Raw genomic sequence first — 17,804 nt, 5'->3', positions numbered from 1 at the left:
ATCAACCCCCCCCCCCCTCGCCTCTGTCCACTTATTACCTGCTAGGCTTTGTCCTGCCTCTCGTCCCTCCAGCTTTCTCTGTTCTGCCAATCTCCAACTCCCCCACCTTCTATCAGTCTGAAGAAGGGTCTCAACCCGAAACATCTTCTATCCATAATCCCCAGTGCCTGAACCACTGAGTTACTCCAGCACTGCTTTGAAAAATCATCATAATGGGTTACCCGCTTCCCACGTATAATGTCCCGTCTGGGTAGAATCTGTCAGGGAGATTCAGAAATGATCCAGAATGATCGGGGCGGCACAGTGGCACAGTTGCTTCCTTACAGCGCCACAGACCCAGGTTCGATCTTGACTATGGGTGCTGTCTGTAAGGAGTTTGTACGTTCTCCATGTGATCATGTAGGTTTTCTCTGGGTGCTCCGGTTTCCTCCCACACTCCAAAGAAGTACACGTTTTCAGGTTAACAGGCTTCAGTAAAAGTTGTAAATTGTTTCTTGTGCCTGGGAGAGTCCTAGTGTACACCGTGATCACTGGCTGGTGCGGACTCGGTGGGCTGAAGGGCCTGTTTCCACGTTGTTACTAAAAAAAACTATTTTGCAGCTTCAAGAACGAGTTGATTCATAACCCTCTGTGGAATGATTTGTTGTATTGACAAAACTATGAAGCTGATCAACAATCTGATAATTAACCTGTATTTATCTCAAAACCATTTATTTTCAAAGCACTTCGATAATAGACATTTAAAACCAAGTTCTGTCCTTATGCAATATAACTAAGGAGTTAATTAAGATTCCATTCTGAAGAAATCACGTTCCCTTCAGAGTGTTCTCCAAGATCTCACCACACTCCCATTTAAACCAGATTAATTTTCCCCTCCAGAAAACACCAGCTATAGCTATCAAAACAAAACTACATGTGTGAAATCTCCTTCAAGAATAATCGTTTTAATCTTTTACAAGAATAACAGGATAAAAATGCCCTGTAAAAGAATAATGAAGTAAATACATCACATTACAGCACAGTTAGACAAGTACACGTATAGGACAGGTTTGGAGGGATATGGACCAAGCGCAGGCAGGTGGGACTAGTATAGCTGGGACATGTTGGCCTGTGTGGGCGTTGGGCCGAAGGGCCTGTTTCCACACTGTATCACTCATTATGGATTTACAATCTCAACCTTTCCCAACAGTAAATAACACTGAACGGACGTTAACATTTAATACACCTTGTTTTCTCAAGGCTGATTTATTGCAGCTTTTAAATCCACTTGGATACAATGGTGAAATATTTCCATTTTAAATAAATGATAATGCCGAGCTGAAGTGAAGAGATACCAGGGATTTGTTATTGACAACCAGGATCCCTCGTGATCTAGCACAGACCAGATTATTTTCTCTCCAGAAATTGAGCAGTTTGTTGATTTATATGCAGGAGACTCGCGAGTACTTCCAGCAATCAACAGTGACTTATTTTACCAGACGTGCACTTTGTACAAAGGAATGAGATGTGCACAAAGTGATGTGACTTTGTGTACAAAGGAATGATGTTAATGCGCGGTGATAGCTGGTCGGTATGGACTCGGTGGGCCGAAGGGCCTGTTTTCGCGCTGTATCTCTAAACTAAACAAAACAACTGCTCCCAATTCACCCTCCCGAGCTCCTGCACAACAAGATAGCAATATGTCCTACTCCCATTTAGCACCTTCCTGCAAGGTCCAAACTTAGTTTAGCTTACAGATACAGCACAGGCTTGTTTCCATGCAGTATCTCTAAACCAAACATCACAGTCCCAAGCACTGATCAAGGCTCTAACTTCATCTGTTTTCCTCACCTTACACCTTGCATTGAAATAAACACACATCAGCCCATCAGCTTCACCATGTTCATTCACCCCACCCTGCCTGTCTTTCCTTTGAGCTTCACTGTTGCTGACCTCTATGTTCCCATCACTCCTTCCAATTTCTGACCTACTCCTCTGACTCCCACCTCTCTGGCACTCTAGTTTAAACCAAAGAGGAACAAGATGGGCCACTCCGTTGAAATCGCCTATACTGAAGTGTCATACGCGAAAGAGCCACTTTAGGCAAAACCCGCCGCCCGTTATGCCTCTCGCAGTGTAATCAGTGTTTTGGGGGAACAGTATGCGCGATGATACAATTAAAATGCAGAATATATCTCATCTATCAATTCACAGATTTTTGTTAATTTTCTTTTTAAATGTTTCTGCAAGTTTCTGCCTGCTAAAAGGGCGTCATGACGTATTACGGTTTTTAGGGTCGAGTGGTCTATCTTGTTCCTCTAGTATCTTTGGTTTTAACCTTCCCGATTTAGCGCCACACTCGGTTTATCATTAACTTCTTAAAAACAATAACTGACTGAATAAATAAAACTTTATTAATGCTAATCTGAGATCACCCACTCAGATCACCCACCATGCAATAAAAACTGCCTCTTGTACCATTTAATATTTTACACACAACCTTACCTCGATTTAAGAATAATTTCTTCCCCTCGAGATGGGCGCCTCATCATTGGGCAATAAACCTTAAGATTTTCTAGCACATATTCCAACCCCAATATGCAGGTACAGCAGGCAGTGGGGAAAGCAAATGGCAGGTTGGCCTTCATTGCGAAAGGATTTGAGTGTAGGAGCAGGGAGGTCCGACTGCAGTGGTACGGGGCCCTGGTGAGACCACGCCTGGAGTATTGTGCGCAGTTTTGATCTCCTAATTTGAGGAAGGACATTCTTGCTATTGAGGGTGTGCAGCGTAGGTTCACCAGGTTTATTCCCGAGATGGCGGGACTGATAATATGATGAAAAAAATAGATCGACTGTGCTTATATTCACTGGAATTTAGAAGGATGAGAGGGGATCTTTTCAAAACATGTAAAATTCTTAAGGGATTGGACAGGCTAGATGCAGGAAAATTGTTCCCGATGTTGGGGGAGTCCCGAACCAGGTGTCACAGTTTAAGAATAAGGGGTAGGCCATTTAGGACTGAGATGAGGAAAAAACTTTCCAACCAGAGAGTTGTGAATCTGTGGAATTCTCTGCCACTGAAGGCAGTGGAGGCCAATTTGCTGGATGTATTCAAGAGAGAGTTACATATAGCTCTTAGGGCTAACGGAACCAGGGGAATGGGGAGAAAGAAGGAACGGGGTACTGATTTTAGATGATCAGCCATGATCATATTGAATGGCAGTGCTGGCTCGAAGGGCCGAATGGCCTACCTCTGCTACGATTTTCTATGTTTCTATATGGTCAGCACCTGAAACTGAAGACTGCTTGCACAGATTTTACATGCAGCTTTCCAAAGCTGTCACTTTTGTCTCAGCTCTATTCTCTAACAATCTGACAACCAGTCTGAAACCTTTGACTGTAATCTAGTTACTTGCCATGCTTTCAGCTTTATTTCAGGTCTTACGCATCATCTTACACATGAAGCTCAAAAAAGACAATTTCTAATGTCGGTGCTGTGTGAAAATACTACGTTTCTGACAAGCCTTCAAGCCAGCGGTAATTTGACATTGAGAAAAAAGGGAAGTTGAACAAAAATAACAAGCTGGTGAATTCAAAATGATGATTTAAAAAAAAAAATACCATGTGGAATTTCACTACAGTAAATGCAAGATGACATATTTTGGCAGCCACTTAACTTTGGCTCATACATATTCATTGTCTCTAATTCAATGAGATGCCATCCGTATACTATGAAAATTAAGGTAGAATTTTTGCATAGTGCATTGCCTGATAGAATCATCCTTAGATGTGTAGGAAGGAACTGCAGATGCTGGTTTAAACCGAAGATAGACACAAAATGGTGGAGTAACTCAGCGGGACAGGCAGCATCTCTGGAGAACAGGAATGGGTGACGTTTCGGGTCGAGACCCTTCTTCAGACTCACATTGCCTTGTTAGTTTAAGTGATACAGCCTGGCAACAGGCCTTTTGGCACACCGAGTCCGCACCGACCAGTGATCCCCGCACATTAACACTACCCTACTACACCCACTAGGGACAATTTTACAAATTTCCAATTTTACTGAAGCTGATTTACCTACAAACCTGCAGGTCTTTGGAGTGTGAGAGGAAACCCACCTGGTCATAGGGAGAGTGTACAAACTTTATACAGACATTCATGAAGGAGGGTCTTCACACATGAAGGAGGGTCTCGACCCAAAATGTCACCCATTCCTTCTCTCCAGAGATGCTGCCTGTCCCGCTGAATTACTCCAGCATTTTGTGTCTCTCTTCAAAATCATCCTTAGAGTTTGTTCAGATAACCTAGTTGGGTTTTTTTTAAGAAAAGGTACAAGACTCACTTCACTTTCTGGATCCAGATACAGTAGTCTGTGATGTAGAGATCGTTGAGGAGGTATGCGGGGTCACTCTCCCGGAAGACTTGGTGGATGGCCAGCAAACATTTCAAAACAGCAGCCTTACCTATTTTAAAATAGAACAGAAATGTTTCAGTAAACCCTAATTCCGCTAATTGCATCAATGCTTCGGGTGGCACGGTGGTGTAGTGGTAGGGCTACTGCCTCACAGTGCACAGAGACCCGGGTTCCATCCTGACTACGGGTGCCGTCTGTATGGAGTTTGTACGTTCACCCCGGGACCAGTGTGATCTTCGGTTTCCTCCCACACTCCAAAGACGTACAGTGTTGTAGGTTGAACACTGTACAACACTGTGTAACTCAGCGGGACAGGCAGCATCTCTGGAGAGAAGGAATGTGTCGAGACCCTTCTTCGGGGGAAAGGGAAACGAGAGATATAGACAGTGATGTAGAGATATAGAACAAATGAATAGAAGATATGTAAAAAAGTAACGATGAGAAGGGAAACAGGCCATTATTAGTTTGTTAGGTGAGAACGGGAACCTGGTGCGACTTGGATGGGGGAGGGATGGAGAGAGGGGAATGCAGGGGTCACTTGAAGTTAGAGAAATCAATTTTCATAACACTGGGTTGGAAGCAGCCCAAGCGAAATTCTCTCCCTCTCCCACCCAAGTCGCACCAGGTTCCCGTTCTCACCTAGCAAAGAACTAGCAAACAGACCCTCAGACTGAAGAGTCTCGACCTGAAACGTCACCCATTCCTTCTCTCCAGAGATGCCGCCTGAACCACTGAGTTACTCCAGTAATTTGTGTCTATCTTCAGTTTTAGTTTAGTTTAGAGATATATCATAATGAGACATTGTCAAAACAATGCAACAATATTCTTCTTCCTGAGACGCGAGGCTAAATCTTACCGCCAAAAGAATAGAGCATTCACAGCACAATTTGCCAATAACATGGAAATTCCTCTGGGAAATTCAGAGGATGATGACGGATGTGAAGAGTTATGAATCACCCAAAATTTCAGGTCAGATCGTTCTGTTCTGGCATTTGCTTTGCACTAAAGGATGACGTTGCTTGCTAGATTTTCACAGTAAGTGGCCACTAAACTCATCACCAAGAGTTAAGGATTATAAGTAAGCCTTACAATGTTGTGATAAATGTTAAAGCAAATCCAATTAATCTCTCAAGCCCAGCTAAGGCATCTCATAAGAGATTTACCTAACGTTTATTAATTTCCTTGTCTCTTACCACTATTGATCCAATCTATTTCCGCCCTCAATTTCATTCCAATTCATCTACCAATGATCGTTTCCACTCTCTTATTACAGTTGTGAAATCTCACTAGTTAAGAATATATATTGTTTTTCTGGCTGTTGATTGATACTGCAGGACTATGAGGTGCCTGCTTTAGATAGGTTTATGAGTTTTACCTTAAAAACCATAAGGTGAACATTAATCTTAATGCAGAGAGCAAGGCATTTTGTAGTAAACTGGCAAGAAGCTTTACTTCGGATCAGGTGGGAATTAGTTCATAAGTTGTCGGAACAGCATTAAGCCATTCGGCCCATTGTCTACTCTGCCATTCAATCATGGCAGATCTATATTTCACTCTCAACCCCATGCTCCTGTCTTCTCCCCATAACCCCCGACATTCTTACTGATCACGAATCCACCAATTTCTGCCTAAAAATACCCATTGACATGGCCTCCACAGCCTTCTGTGGCAATGAATTCCACAAATTCACTGCCCTCTGACTAAATACAGATTCCTCCTCATCTCCTTTCCAAAGGTACGTCCTTTTATTCTGAGGCTGTTGCCCCTGGTCCTAGAATCTCCCCCCCAGTAGAAACATCCGTAGTCAACACTTCCTCGTCACAGGGAACTCTATCCTGAATTTTTTGGCACCGGTTTGTGCCTTACATTTCCAAGTTTAGCTGGTTAACGTACCACTGATAAGGTTATCTGCAGTGGACGATAAAGCTCTTATGAGGGAGCTGCCGCACTATTAAGCTCAACAAGTCGCCTTTGTGGCCCAGGGCAAAATAAGGCTGGCTTCCCGTTCGTTCATCATGATACGGTTTATTCTTGCTGGGACATTATGTACCCCCTGCAGAGATCAGGTCAAGTGTGGTCGCAGTACCTGGTTGCATTGCATTAAACACCGTCTGGCAACTGCTACTCGTGCTACTGCATGATGAGAAGGCAGCCAAACGGAGCACCACCATCATAAACATTTGGACATAACCAAATAATCATTGTTCCACATAAAAAATTTTTTTTAACAACAACCAAAAACTATATTTTGTTGCCAACTCTCTCTAAACATCAAATATAAATCACAAATTTGCTGTAGCATTCTTGCATATGATCTTTATAATGAAATCCTAATATATAAATTGAAGCTGAAGGTGTATATTAAAAAGCACACAAGCAGAATTCATGCAAAAGGTCACAACACAAATTATCTGCGAGTTTGTCAGATGGCTACAGTGACTGAACCTTTTGCTCTGGAACTGCTACGCTACAATGCTGAGAACAATGCTCTGTACTCTGGTATCTTTCTTTTGGCCCTAGTTTTTGCTTTCGTGTTTGGCTTGATAGTATTTGTGTATAGTATTAGCCAATATAATTGGATAGCACGCAAACAAATACTTTTCAAATGTACTTTATCGGATCCAATGTTATATCTTGCGCTGAATGCTGTACCCGTTATCCTTTACCTGTGAACGGATTGATTGTATTCAAGCATTATTTTTTGCTCTAGCAGTCTGAAGAAGGGTCTCGGCCCGAAACGTCACCCATTCCTACCCTGAGATGCTGCCTGTCCCACTGAGTTACTCCAGCATTTTGTGTCTATCTTTAGTTTTTCCTCTGACTGGGCAGCACGCAAACAAAAGCTGTTCACTGTACCTCGGTACACGTGACAATAATACACTAAACTAAACCCTCGTTGCCGAGATGATAATAAACCAAAACAGATTTGGCTCAGTTAGCTAAGGGAGGACAGAAGTGCGAGTGGAAAATGCAGATTTCTTTCCAATTTTTAACAACTCCAAATAAATGAGATAACACTTTATACAAAGACAAATTGCAAGTGCGAGTCACACACAGTTCAAAGCTGTAACAAACATTGTTGTTTTTTTCCTGTCTGGCTTCCAAGAGGATGTAACTTGGCAGAGAACATTCCTTTGAATGTGCACCTCAGAAGCACAATTACTGTTATTAGTAACAATCATACAATGGCCCCATAGCAGAAGTGTCCACGTCGCGGAGCTGGAAACTGGAAGTGTCCTGAGCTAATTCTGCTACCACACCATCGTCTACTGCACAAGTGATGGCTCCCACTAATTGTCGCCGGAAGCTTGCGCCCATTTCAGGACGGACAATGACAGTGATGCAACATTTGAATGATGGACACAAAAGAAGAAGATCTTAAAATGATCATTGGTATCACAAAATGCTGGAGTAAATCAGCGGGCCAGGCAGCATCTCTGCGGAGAAGGAATGGGTGACGTTTCGGGTCGAGACCCTTCTTCAGACTCATGTCAGGGGCTGGCCCGAAACGTCACCCATTCCTTCTCTCCAGAGATGCTGCCTGGCCCGCTGAGTTACTCCAGCATTTTGTGATAACTTCGGTTTGTACCAGCATCTGCAGTTATTTTCTTATTAAAATGTTCATTGATATTTTAACAGCCCAGAGAAATAATTTTACGGGACCTAGTCAGCTGGGATAAAATTCTGCATGTTCTTTGCCTTTAGGGTTTTATCAATGTTGTACAATTGCTCAAAAGGAATGTCTATACCTTTCATAGAAACATAGAAAATAGGTGCAGGAGTAGGCCATTTGGCCATTCGAGCCTGCACCGCCATTCAATATGATCATGGCTGATCATCCAGCTCAGTAACCTGTACCTGCCTTCTCTCCATACCCCCTGATCCCTTTAGCCACAAGGGCCACATCTAACTCCCTCTTAAATATAGCCAATGAACTGGCCTCAACTACCTTCTGTGGCAGAGAATTCCACAGATTCACCACCCTCTGTGTGAAAAAAAACGTTCTCATCTCGGTCCTAAAAGACCTCCCCCTTATCCTTAAACTGTGACCCCTTGTTCTGGACTTCCCCAACATCAGGAACAATCTTCCTGCATCTAGCCTGTCCAACCCCTTAAGAATTTTGTAAGTTTCTATAAGATCCCCCCTCAATCTTCTAAATTCCAGCGAGTACAAGCCAAAATTATTGATTAATTATTGGCATTTGAGAAACTGTTTCAGCATCTTCTATTGCAGAGCACATTTCTTCATCAATGCTGCTATGAAGTAAAAATGCTAAATGCAGGATCATAGAAAAGATCTAGCTTCAAATCAGTTTCCTTAGCAGCTCTGTATAATTGCAACTGTTACACAATTCTCAGTACATTTGCAATGTTGTTCCAACACTTCTGACTGTACAGTTTCCTACCTCAGGTAAATAAAATTAGTGGGAGATCGGGCAGAAAGCTGTAATCCAGGTGAGACATACAAGATGTCCAGAATTGATCTCCATTTTAATGACAGAAATTTGAGTCTGTTAACTACACGTTTGAAACACAAAGCATTTGTCATTTAGAAATCTGTCAATTAATTTATCAATTCATAAAATGTCAGTGCGACCGTCAAACAGGAAATTAGACCTAAACTAGACCTAACCAAGCCCCAACCCAGGCCCCAATATTATCACCAGTTTTATGAGGCATAATTTTATTTAAGTGGCACATTATTAAAGAACACAGTGGCGACAGCACAGCACAGGTGGCGCAGCGGTAGAGTTGCAGCCTCGCAGCACCAGAGACCCGGGTTCGATCCTGACTATGGGTGCTGTCTGTAAGGAGTTTGTACGTTCTCCCCGTGACCACGTGGGTTTTGACACGGTGCTCCCGTTTCCTCGCACACTTAAAAGACGTACAGGTTTGTAGGTTAATTGGCTTCGGTAAAAAAAAAAAAGTAAAATTGTCCCTAGTGTGGAGGATAGTGCTAGTGTACGGGGTGATCGCTGGTCGGCGCGGACTCGGTGGGCCGAAGTGCCCGTTTCCGCGCTGTGTCTCTAAAGTATTGTGTGCAGGAAAGAAATCAGCAACATTTCAACGTGATCAGCAGTTCAGAGCACAAACCTGCTGTTATTTGTCCTCGAGTCACAGGAGCCATGAAGAAATGGGATTGCTACAGCAGAGGGAGCCCTCTTATCTTTCGTTCCAAGTACTTTGTCAGAACCACGCACACTAGTTGCACTGTGCCCAGAACTGAATGATTGATTCAGAGCCTCGCGAACACAAAATACATGCCTTTCAAACAAAATATCCAACTGTGAAATTTAATATTCCGAACAATGACTTTACCCCTGGCCTGGGGCAGAATCTCAAAACAAAGACATGCATACTAAAATTGTGGTAATGGTGCCAAATGCTAATGGAAAATATGCATATTTGATATGCCTTCAGTTCATGTTGCAACCATTATTCCACAGCTTAAATGCAAAGCTTTGTAGTCTGTTTCTGGAGGGGATTTGGAGAGGCAGTGAATTGTTCTGGAGCCCCGCTATGTTCTTGCAGAAATGTCAAATGAATTATGCCATTTGGTCACAGTTTGCACCCTGGCACCGATTAATCACGAGAGGAAAATACATAAATATCTTTTCATAATTAAGAAAGATTCCATCGTTCAAAATGCAGCTGAGTTCATGCATAGATCAGCCATGATTGAATGGCAGAGTATACCTGATGAGCCGAAAGGCCTAATATTACTCCTATTACATGATTTTTCTGGTGACACAATAAACATCAGTTAGTGGAGATTCAGCATGTCAATGAATACTCTGTCGAACACAGGTGTCCAGTGGAGAGTATACTGACTGGTTGGTTTTGGGTAACCCGAACGCCCTGGAGGGAAGGCTGCTGCTGAAATTGCCTTGGCCATCACGGGTACTGGCCACCCCACCAATGAAGGGATTTACAAGATGCACTGGCTCAAGAAGGCACCTAATATCTTCAAAGGCGCATGCCACCCTGGCCACGCTCTCACCTCGCTGCTAACATCTGGCAGAGGTGTCAGAACCTGAGAACCATTGCCCCCAAGTTCAAGAGCAGCTTTCCTCCCCCAATTAACCCTCAGGTTGAGGAGCCACACTGCACAACTCTACCACACCATCACACCACTATGGACTTTGTATAAGGTTGTGCTACATACTTTGGCTTACACTACTAAGGCCTAGTTACCGTGAATTACTGATAATTTATTGTATTCTTGCGTATTGGTTTTTTTTTTTGTGTTGTATGCTGGAGCACGAATTTGATTGACTTTCAGTTACTCCAGCACTTTATCTCATTTTGTTTGTAAACCAGCATCTACAGTTCTTTGCGTCTGCAAGAATTTCATTGTTCCGGTCCCGGTGCTTTTGACAATGAAACACTCTTAACTCCCATCTTGTCTTGACAATTAAGTGAACGCTACACACCACCATTAAGAAATGAACTCTGAAAGTGTGCGCCCTTGACAATTTTTAAATCTTTCTTAAAATCTTGAGCAAATTAACAATAGACAATAGACAATAGGTGCAGGAGTAGGCCATTCAGCCCTTCGAGCCAGCACCGCCATTCAATGCAATCATGGCTGATCACTCTCAATCAGTACCCCGTTCCTGCCTTCTCCCCATACCCCATCACTCCGCTATCCTTAAGAGCTCTATCCAGCTCTCTCTTGAAAGCATCCAACGAACTGGCCTCCACTGCCTTCTGAGGCAGAGAATTCCACACCTTCACCACTCTCTGACTGAAAAGGTTCTTCCTCATCTCCGTTCTAAATGGCCTACCCCTTATTCTTAAACTGTGGCCCCTTGTTCTGGACTCCCCCAACATTGGGAACATGTTTCCTGCCTCTAATGTGTCCAATCCCCTAATTATCTTATATGTTATTGGTTTTATTATAACCTAGTAAAACCACAAGTCTGGACGACTCAAGAGAAAGCATTGCTTTGGCATAATTCATCCAGTCTGGAAACTGAATTTAGATTTGCCAACTTTGTGGTTTAATCCAACACTAATTATCGTCTGTTCCATCCAGATAGTCCACTTGCGAACAGAGTTGATTCCTCAAACAACCAAGTTAAAATAAAGAGCCTTTAATGTTACTAAAAAAATGTAAGGAGCTTTCCAGAGAACACATCCCAGTGCTGCAGTGGGATGTGAGAGATGGATCGAGCGAGGCAGGGGTATATTTAATGAAGATCTTGAGCAGAGATACTAGAGGAGCAAGATGAACCACTCCGTTGAAATCGCGTATACTGAAATATAGTGCGCAGCAGAGTGCAACGGCCGCCATTTTAGTAGGCAAAACCCGCCGTTCGCTATGCCTCTCGCAGAGTAATCAGTGTTTTGGGGGAACAGTATGTGTGATGATACCATTAAAATGCAGAAAATATCTCATCTATCAATTCACAGATTTTTGTTATTTTTCTTTTAAAATGTTTCTGCAAGTTTCTGCCTACTAAAATGGCGCCATGATGTCCTACGGTTTTTAGGGTCGAGTGGCCTATCTTGCTCTGCTCTATTATCTTTGATCTAGAGGTAAGAGCTTGCTGGAGAATCATAGATACAATGGAGGACATGGCAGTCACGGTTCGAAGGGAGCTGTGCAGCCAGATGGTAAACCTTAAATGATTAAATCGAGTTGTGTGGCACAGTGGCGCAGCGGTAGAGTTGATGTCTTACAGTGCCAGAGACCCGGGTTCAATCCTGACTACGGGTGCTGTCTGTACGGAGTTTGCACCTTCTCCCTGTGAGTGATTGGGTTTTCTCCGGGTGCTCTGATTTCCTTCCGCACTCCAAAGACGTACAGGTTTGTAGTTTAATTGGCTTTGGTAAAATTGTGAAATGTCCTGAGTGTGTAGGATAGTGCTAGTGTGCGGGGTGATCGCTGGTCAGCGTGGACTCAGTGGGCCGAAGGGCCTAGTTCCACGCTGTATCGCTAAAGTGTAAAGGCGTAGGAGGGGTTTCAACTCGAAGGTCAGAATTGTTAACTTAATGTTGACACGCGATAAGAGATTTGGATAAGTTGATGTTTGGAATAGGTGAAAGTGAGAAGCCTGAAGAGCAATAGAATCATTGAGACAAGAGATAATGAGAATGTGTGCAGAGGATTCCTGCCTCAGTAGGGGTGAGGCAGAGGTGAAGGCAGGAACCAGTAATGTGTGTGATAGGGATGTGATGGGTACAACACAAAGTGCTGGAGGAAATCAGTGGGTCAGGCAGCATATGTGGAGGGAATGGACAGGCAACATCTCAGGTTTTTGGCTTTTTGAAGTTAAATAGTTGCTGCTAGTCATCCTGCTAGTTTCACAGTTTTATCCCTTCATTATCACCTCTTTCACAGCCAACAATGGACCATTGTGGGCTCCACCTTTCCTTGGTCATCGGTGCCGGCTCAGATTTGTTCTGAACCTTTTCATCCCTCTAGTTTCCCTCCCCCCCCCCCCCCACCCGACTCTCAGTCTGAAGAAGAGTCTCGACCCGATACATTCACCTATTCCTTTTCTCCAGAGATGCTGCCTGACCCGCTGAGTTACCTCAGCATTGTGTCTATCTCCAGTGTAAACAGCATCTGCAGTTCCATCTTACACATTGAGTTGCTAACTAGTTGGCTCTGCAAAAGGCAATGAAGGCGTTTGGGTAGAGTGACTATCTTCTGCTAATTAAAAAGAAAGTGTGGTCTCACAAGCATTACAGGGTGGGCTTATTCCGCCTTGCAAGTACAACAGTTTATGGCAGAAGAAGAGACTGTGCTGGCTCCAGTGAAGGTAACTCAGTTTGTTTACTTCTCCCCCAGGCTGCTGGCACCGACGTGCAAAGCTGGCAGATGGGAAGAGTTCCTCGTCTCGCACCGTGGCTCCAATCCTGATGCTATTGATGGCCCCCTGCCGGAGAGCTTGTGCCAGCCTCGGTTATGCCAATGATTAGCCGAGCGCCGCCGCACCCAGCCAAAGATGCGGCACTCACTCAGAGAGGGCAGAGTTGGTGATGAACCAGTGGAGCCTGCACCTCCTGCTGGAATTTAGACGGATGAGAGGGGATCTTATCGAAACGTATAAGATTATTAAGGGGTTGGACACGTTAGAGGCAGGAAACATGTTCCCGATGTTGGGGGAGTCCAGAACAAGGGGCCACAGTTTAAGAATAAGGGGTAGGCCATTTAGAACTGAGATGAGGAAAAGCTTTTTCAGTCAGAGAGTTGCGAATCTGTGGAATTTTCTGCCTCAGAAGGCAGTGGAGGCCAATTCTCTGAATGCATTCAAGAGAGTTGGATAGAGCTCTTAAGGATAGCGGAGTCAGGGGGTATGGGGAGAAGGCAGGAACGGGGTACTGATTGAGAATGATCAGCCATGATCACATTGAATGGCGGTGCTGGCTCGAAGGGCCGAATAGCCTCCTCCTGCACCTATTGTCTATTGTCTATTGCTCCGATCTCCACAGACTGCCAACACCGAGCTCTCAGTCTGAGACGTTGTTCCACAGTCATCAACATGGGGCAGCGATTGGATTTTGTAAATCTAGGCTGCCCCAAACACAAATAGGAACATTTGGGGCGGCACGGTGGCGCAGCGGTAGAGTTGCTGCCTTACAGCGAATGCAGCGCCGGAGACCCAGGTTCGATCCTGACTACGGGCGCCGCCTGTACGGAGTTTGTACGTTCTCCCCGTGACCTGCGTGGGTTTTCTCCGAGATCTTCGGTTTCCTCCCACACTCCAAAGACGTACAGGTATGTAGGTTAATTGGCTGGGCAAATGTTTAAAAAAATTGTCCCTCGTGGGTGTAGGATAGTGTTAGTGTGCGGGGATCGCTGTGCGGCGCGGACCCGGTGGGCCAAAGGGCCTGTTTCTGCGCTGTATCTCTAAATCTAAAATCTAAATCTAGAACAGGCAGCAAGCAATAAGAGGTCAAAACACAAAGTGCTGGAGGAATTCAGCAGGCCAGCCAGCATCTGCGGGGGGGGGATGGACAAAGGACATTTCAGGTTGGGGACCTTTCCTTTCAGACTTCTTCAGGTGAAGAGTAGTCACCTGAACTTGGGATTGATTTTGTAGTCGAAATCAAAGAAGATTGCTTCCACTTTTGCTATAGTCAATGGAATGTACTGCAGCTTATCCAAGATTTTGACAGCACTGAGACAGTGGAGAGGTCAAGAGACACAGTGAGAGGTAACGCTGAGTGCCATTTGTGTGTCTTACACAATATCGTTAGATGAGTCTGAAGAAGGGTCTCGACCTGAAACGTCAACCATTCCCTCTCTCCTAGATGCTGCCTGACCTGCTGAGTTACTCCAGCATTTTGTGATACCTTCGATTTTGTACCAGCATCTGCAGTTATCTTCCTAAATCCCAAAAGAGATAACTGCAGCGATCAGCACCAACAAAGTATTGGGCGGCACAGTGGTAGAGTTGCTGCCTCACAGTGCCAGAGACCCGGGTTCGATCCTGACTCTAGGTGCTATCTGTATGGAGTTTGCATGTTCTCCCTGTGACTGCGTGGGTTTTCTCTGGGGGCTCCGGTTTCCTCCCACTCTCCAAAGACATACAGATTTGAAGGTGAATTGACTTCGGTAAAATTGTAAATTGTCCCCTGTGTGTAGCATAGTACTAGTGTATGGGGTGATCGCTGGTCGGCATGGACTCGATGGTCCGAAGGGCCTGATGGTATGCTGTCTCTAAACTAAACTAAAAAAAACTAAGCTTTCTGAGCCTATCATTGGGATTGAAGAGATCTACAGGAGTCGCTGCCTCAAAAAGGCAACCAACATCATCAGAGACTCACACCACCCTGGCCGCACTCTCATTTCATTCCAGCCATCGGGAAGATGGCATTGGAGACTGAAAATGGTAACCTCCAGGTTCAGGAACAGTTTTTTCCCCCAACTACACGTGTTCCACAACCAGAATTTATTCGCCCTCGAGTTATAATGGTAACATTGTAATTAAATCAAAGTTTCAGTTTAATTTTACCAACAGTTCTTACCCAACTGGAGTATTAAGACGACATCCTCAATAGCTTTCAGAGCCAGCTGGAAGTGTCTGTAAAAAGGATAACACAAAACTCTTCTGCTGAAGGATACGTTGACTTCTTGAAGAGAATGGTAAGTCTGTACGTCGAACAAACAACAAAACATCGATGTTAGCATTGATATTATATCATGACACTGAACTTTCTTCTTTTTTTTTTTTTAAATACTAAATGTGGAAAAAGTACAACTTTCACTCAATGAAAAGTGGTAACAATTTATTTCTTAAAGGTTGAATGAAATGAGAAAAAAAAAGTATTCCGAGAAACAGACTGAAAATGGTAATTTGGCCAACCTCAGATATATCGAGATGCAAATCTCAGTGAAAAGTACAAACTATTATAGGACTTAACATAGAACATAGAATAGTACAGCAGAAGAACAGGCCCTTTGGCCCACAATTGCCCCACCAATATCAGTGGATAAGGCAGAGAGAGACAGATTCTTTATCAGAGGTTATGGGGAGAAGACCGGGGAATGGGTTAGGAGGGAGAGATAGATTAGCCATGATTGAATGGTGGAGTAGACTTGACTGGCCGAATGGCCTAATTTTACTCCTATTCCTTACGACCTTATGACAATGTCTATGTGAAGCTTGACACGGAGGATATGGAATTGGTGTTGGATTGGGTGGAGGGGTGATATTGAGCTGCTATTCCAACTTGGTTTAGATTATCTAGATTTGAAGCCTGGGACAAAGATAACTTGGCGTCCACAGATAACAGTTTGTTGTTCCAGGCTCAATGTCAAGTTGCCATGGGCGATCAGGCTTTGCAGATTCCCATTCAAATTCTCTATCACAGCTGAGGGAGTTGGCAATTGAACCAAGACGGACATTGCCCAGAGCTTTATTACTGATGTACATTTTCTGATGGTTAAAAGATCTATATAAATAATTTCTTTATTAGAAACATAGAAACATAGAAAATAGGTGCAGGAGGAGGCCATTCGGCCCTTCGAGCCAGCACCGCCATTCATTGTGATCATGGCTGATCATCTACAATCAATAACCCGTGCCTGCCTTCTCCCCATATCCCTTGATTCCACTAGCCCCTAGAGCTCTATCTAACTCTCTTTTAAATCCATCCGGTGAATTGGCCTCCACTGCCCTCTGTGGCAGAGAATTCCACAAATTCACAACTCTCTGGGTGAAAAAGTTTCTTCTCACCTCAGTTTTAAATGGCCTCCCCTTCATTCTTAGACTGTGGCCTCTGGTCCTAGACACTCCCACTAGTGGAAACATCCTCTCCACATCCACTCCATCCAGGCCGTTCACTATTCGGTAAATTTCAATGAGGTCTTTCCCCCCCCCCCACTCATCTTTCAAAACTCCAGCGAGTACAGGCCCAGTGCCATCAAACGCACATCATATGTTAACCCACTCTTTCATGGGATCATTCTCATAAACCTCCCTCTGGACCCTCTCCAGAGCCAGCACATCCTTCCTTCCTCAGATATGGGGCCCAAAACTGCACGCAATACTCCACATGCGGTCTGACCAGCACCTTACAGAGCCTCAGCATTACATCCCTGCTTTTATATTCTAGTCCTCTCCAAATAAGTGCATTTGCCTTCCTTATTGCCGATTTGACTTGCAAATTAACCTTTCGGGAATCCTGCACCAGAACTCCCATAGACATAGAAACATAGAAAATAGGTGCAGGAGTAAGCCATTCGGCCCTTCGAGCCTGCACCGCCATTCAATATGATCATGGCTGATCATCCAGCTCAGTAACCTGTACCTGCCTTCTCTCCATACCCCCTGATCCCTTTAGCCACAAGGGCCTAGATAGAGCTCTTAAGGATAGCGGAGTCAGGGGGTATGGGGAGAAAGCAGGAACGGGGTACTGATTGAGAATGATCAGCCATGATCACATTGAATGGCGGTGCTGGCTCGAGGGGCCGAATGGCCTACTCCTGCACCTATTGTCTATTGGCCACATCTAACTCCGTCTTAAATATAGCCAATGAACTGGCCTCAACTACCTTCTGTGGCAGAGAATTCCACAGACTCACCACTCTCTGCGTGAAGAAATGTTTTCTCATCTCGGTCCTAAAAGACTTCCCCCTTATCCTTAAGCTGTGACCCCTGGTTCTGCACTTCCCCAACATCGGGAACAATCTTCCCGCATCTAGCCTCTCCAACCCCTTAAGAATTTTATATGTTTCTATAAGATCCCTCCCCCCCCTCAGTCTTCTAAACTCCAGCGAGTATAAGCCTAGTCTATCCAGTCTTTCTTCATATGAAAGTCCTGCCATCCCAGGGATGAATCTGGTTACTTGACATGGTTACTTCGTCAGACACGAGTTGTAGCTCTCACCAATCGACTGCCATGGCCTCTCTTGTTCAACCATGTAACAAGGCATTACGCTAAAGCAAATACA

At 44.3% G+C, this 17,804-nt stretch overlaps 1 protein-coding gene across 2 annotated transcripts in view; it reads right to left on the bottom strand.

Moving 5' to 3' along the window:
• Positions 1 to 17,804, bottom strand: part of shq1 (SHQ1, H/ACA ribonucleoprotein assembly factor) — an 85,648-nt gene that overhangs the window by 29,429 nt on the left and 38,415 nt on the right. For both annotated transcript variants that reach the window (XM_078413883.1, XM_078413882.1), the window contains exons 10-11: positions 15,377 to 15,500; positions 4,322 to 4,442 (exon numbers count right to left, since the gene is read on the bottom strand). In XM_078413883.1, the coding sequence (XP_078270009.1) occupies positions 4,322 to 4,442; positions 15,377 to 15,500 (245 nt within the window). The remainder of the gene's footprint in view (positions 1 to 4,321; positions 4,443 to 15,376; positions 15,501 to 17,804) is intronic.

Source organism: Rhinoraja longicauda, chromosome 17 (assembly GCF_053455715.1).
Source record: "Rhinoraja longicauda isolate Sanriku21f chromosome 17, sRhiLon1.1, whole genome shotgun sequence".
In the NCBI taxonomy this organism is placed as follows: Eukaryota; Metazoa; Chordata; class Chondrichthyes; order Rajiformes; family Arhynchobatidae; genus Rhinoraja; species Rhinoraja longicauda.
Note: the sequence above shows the minus strand (reverse complement) of the source record. Positions and strands in the feature narration are given on the sequence as shown.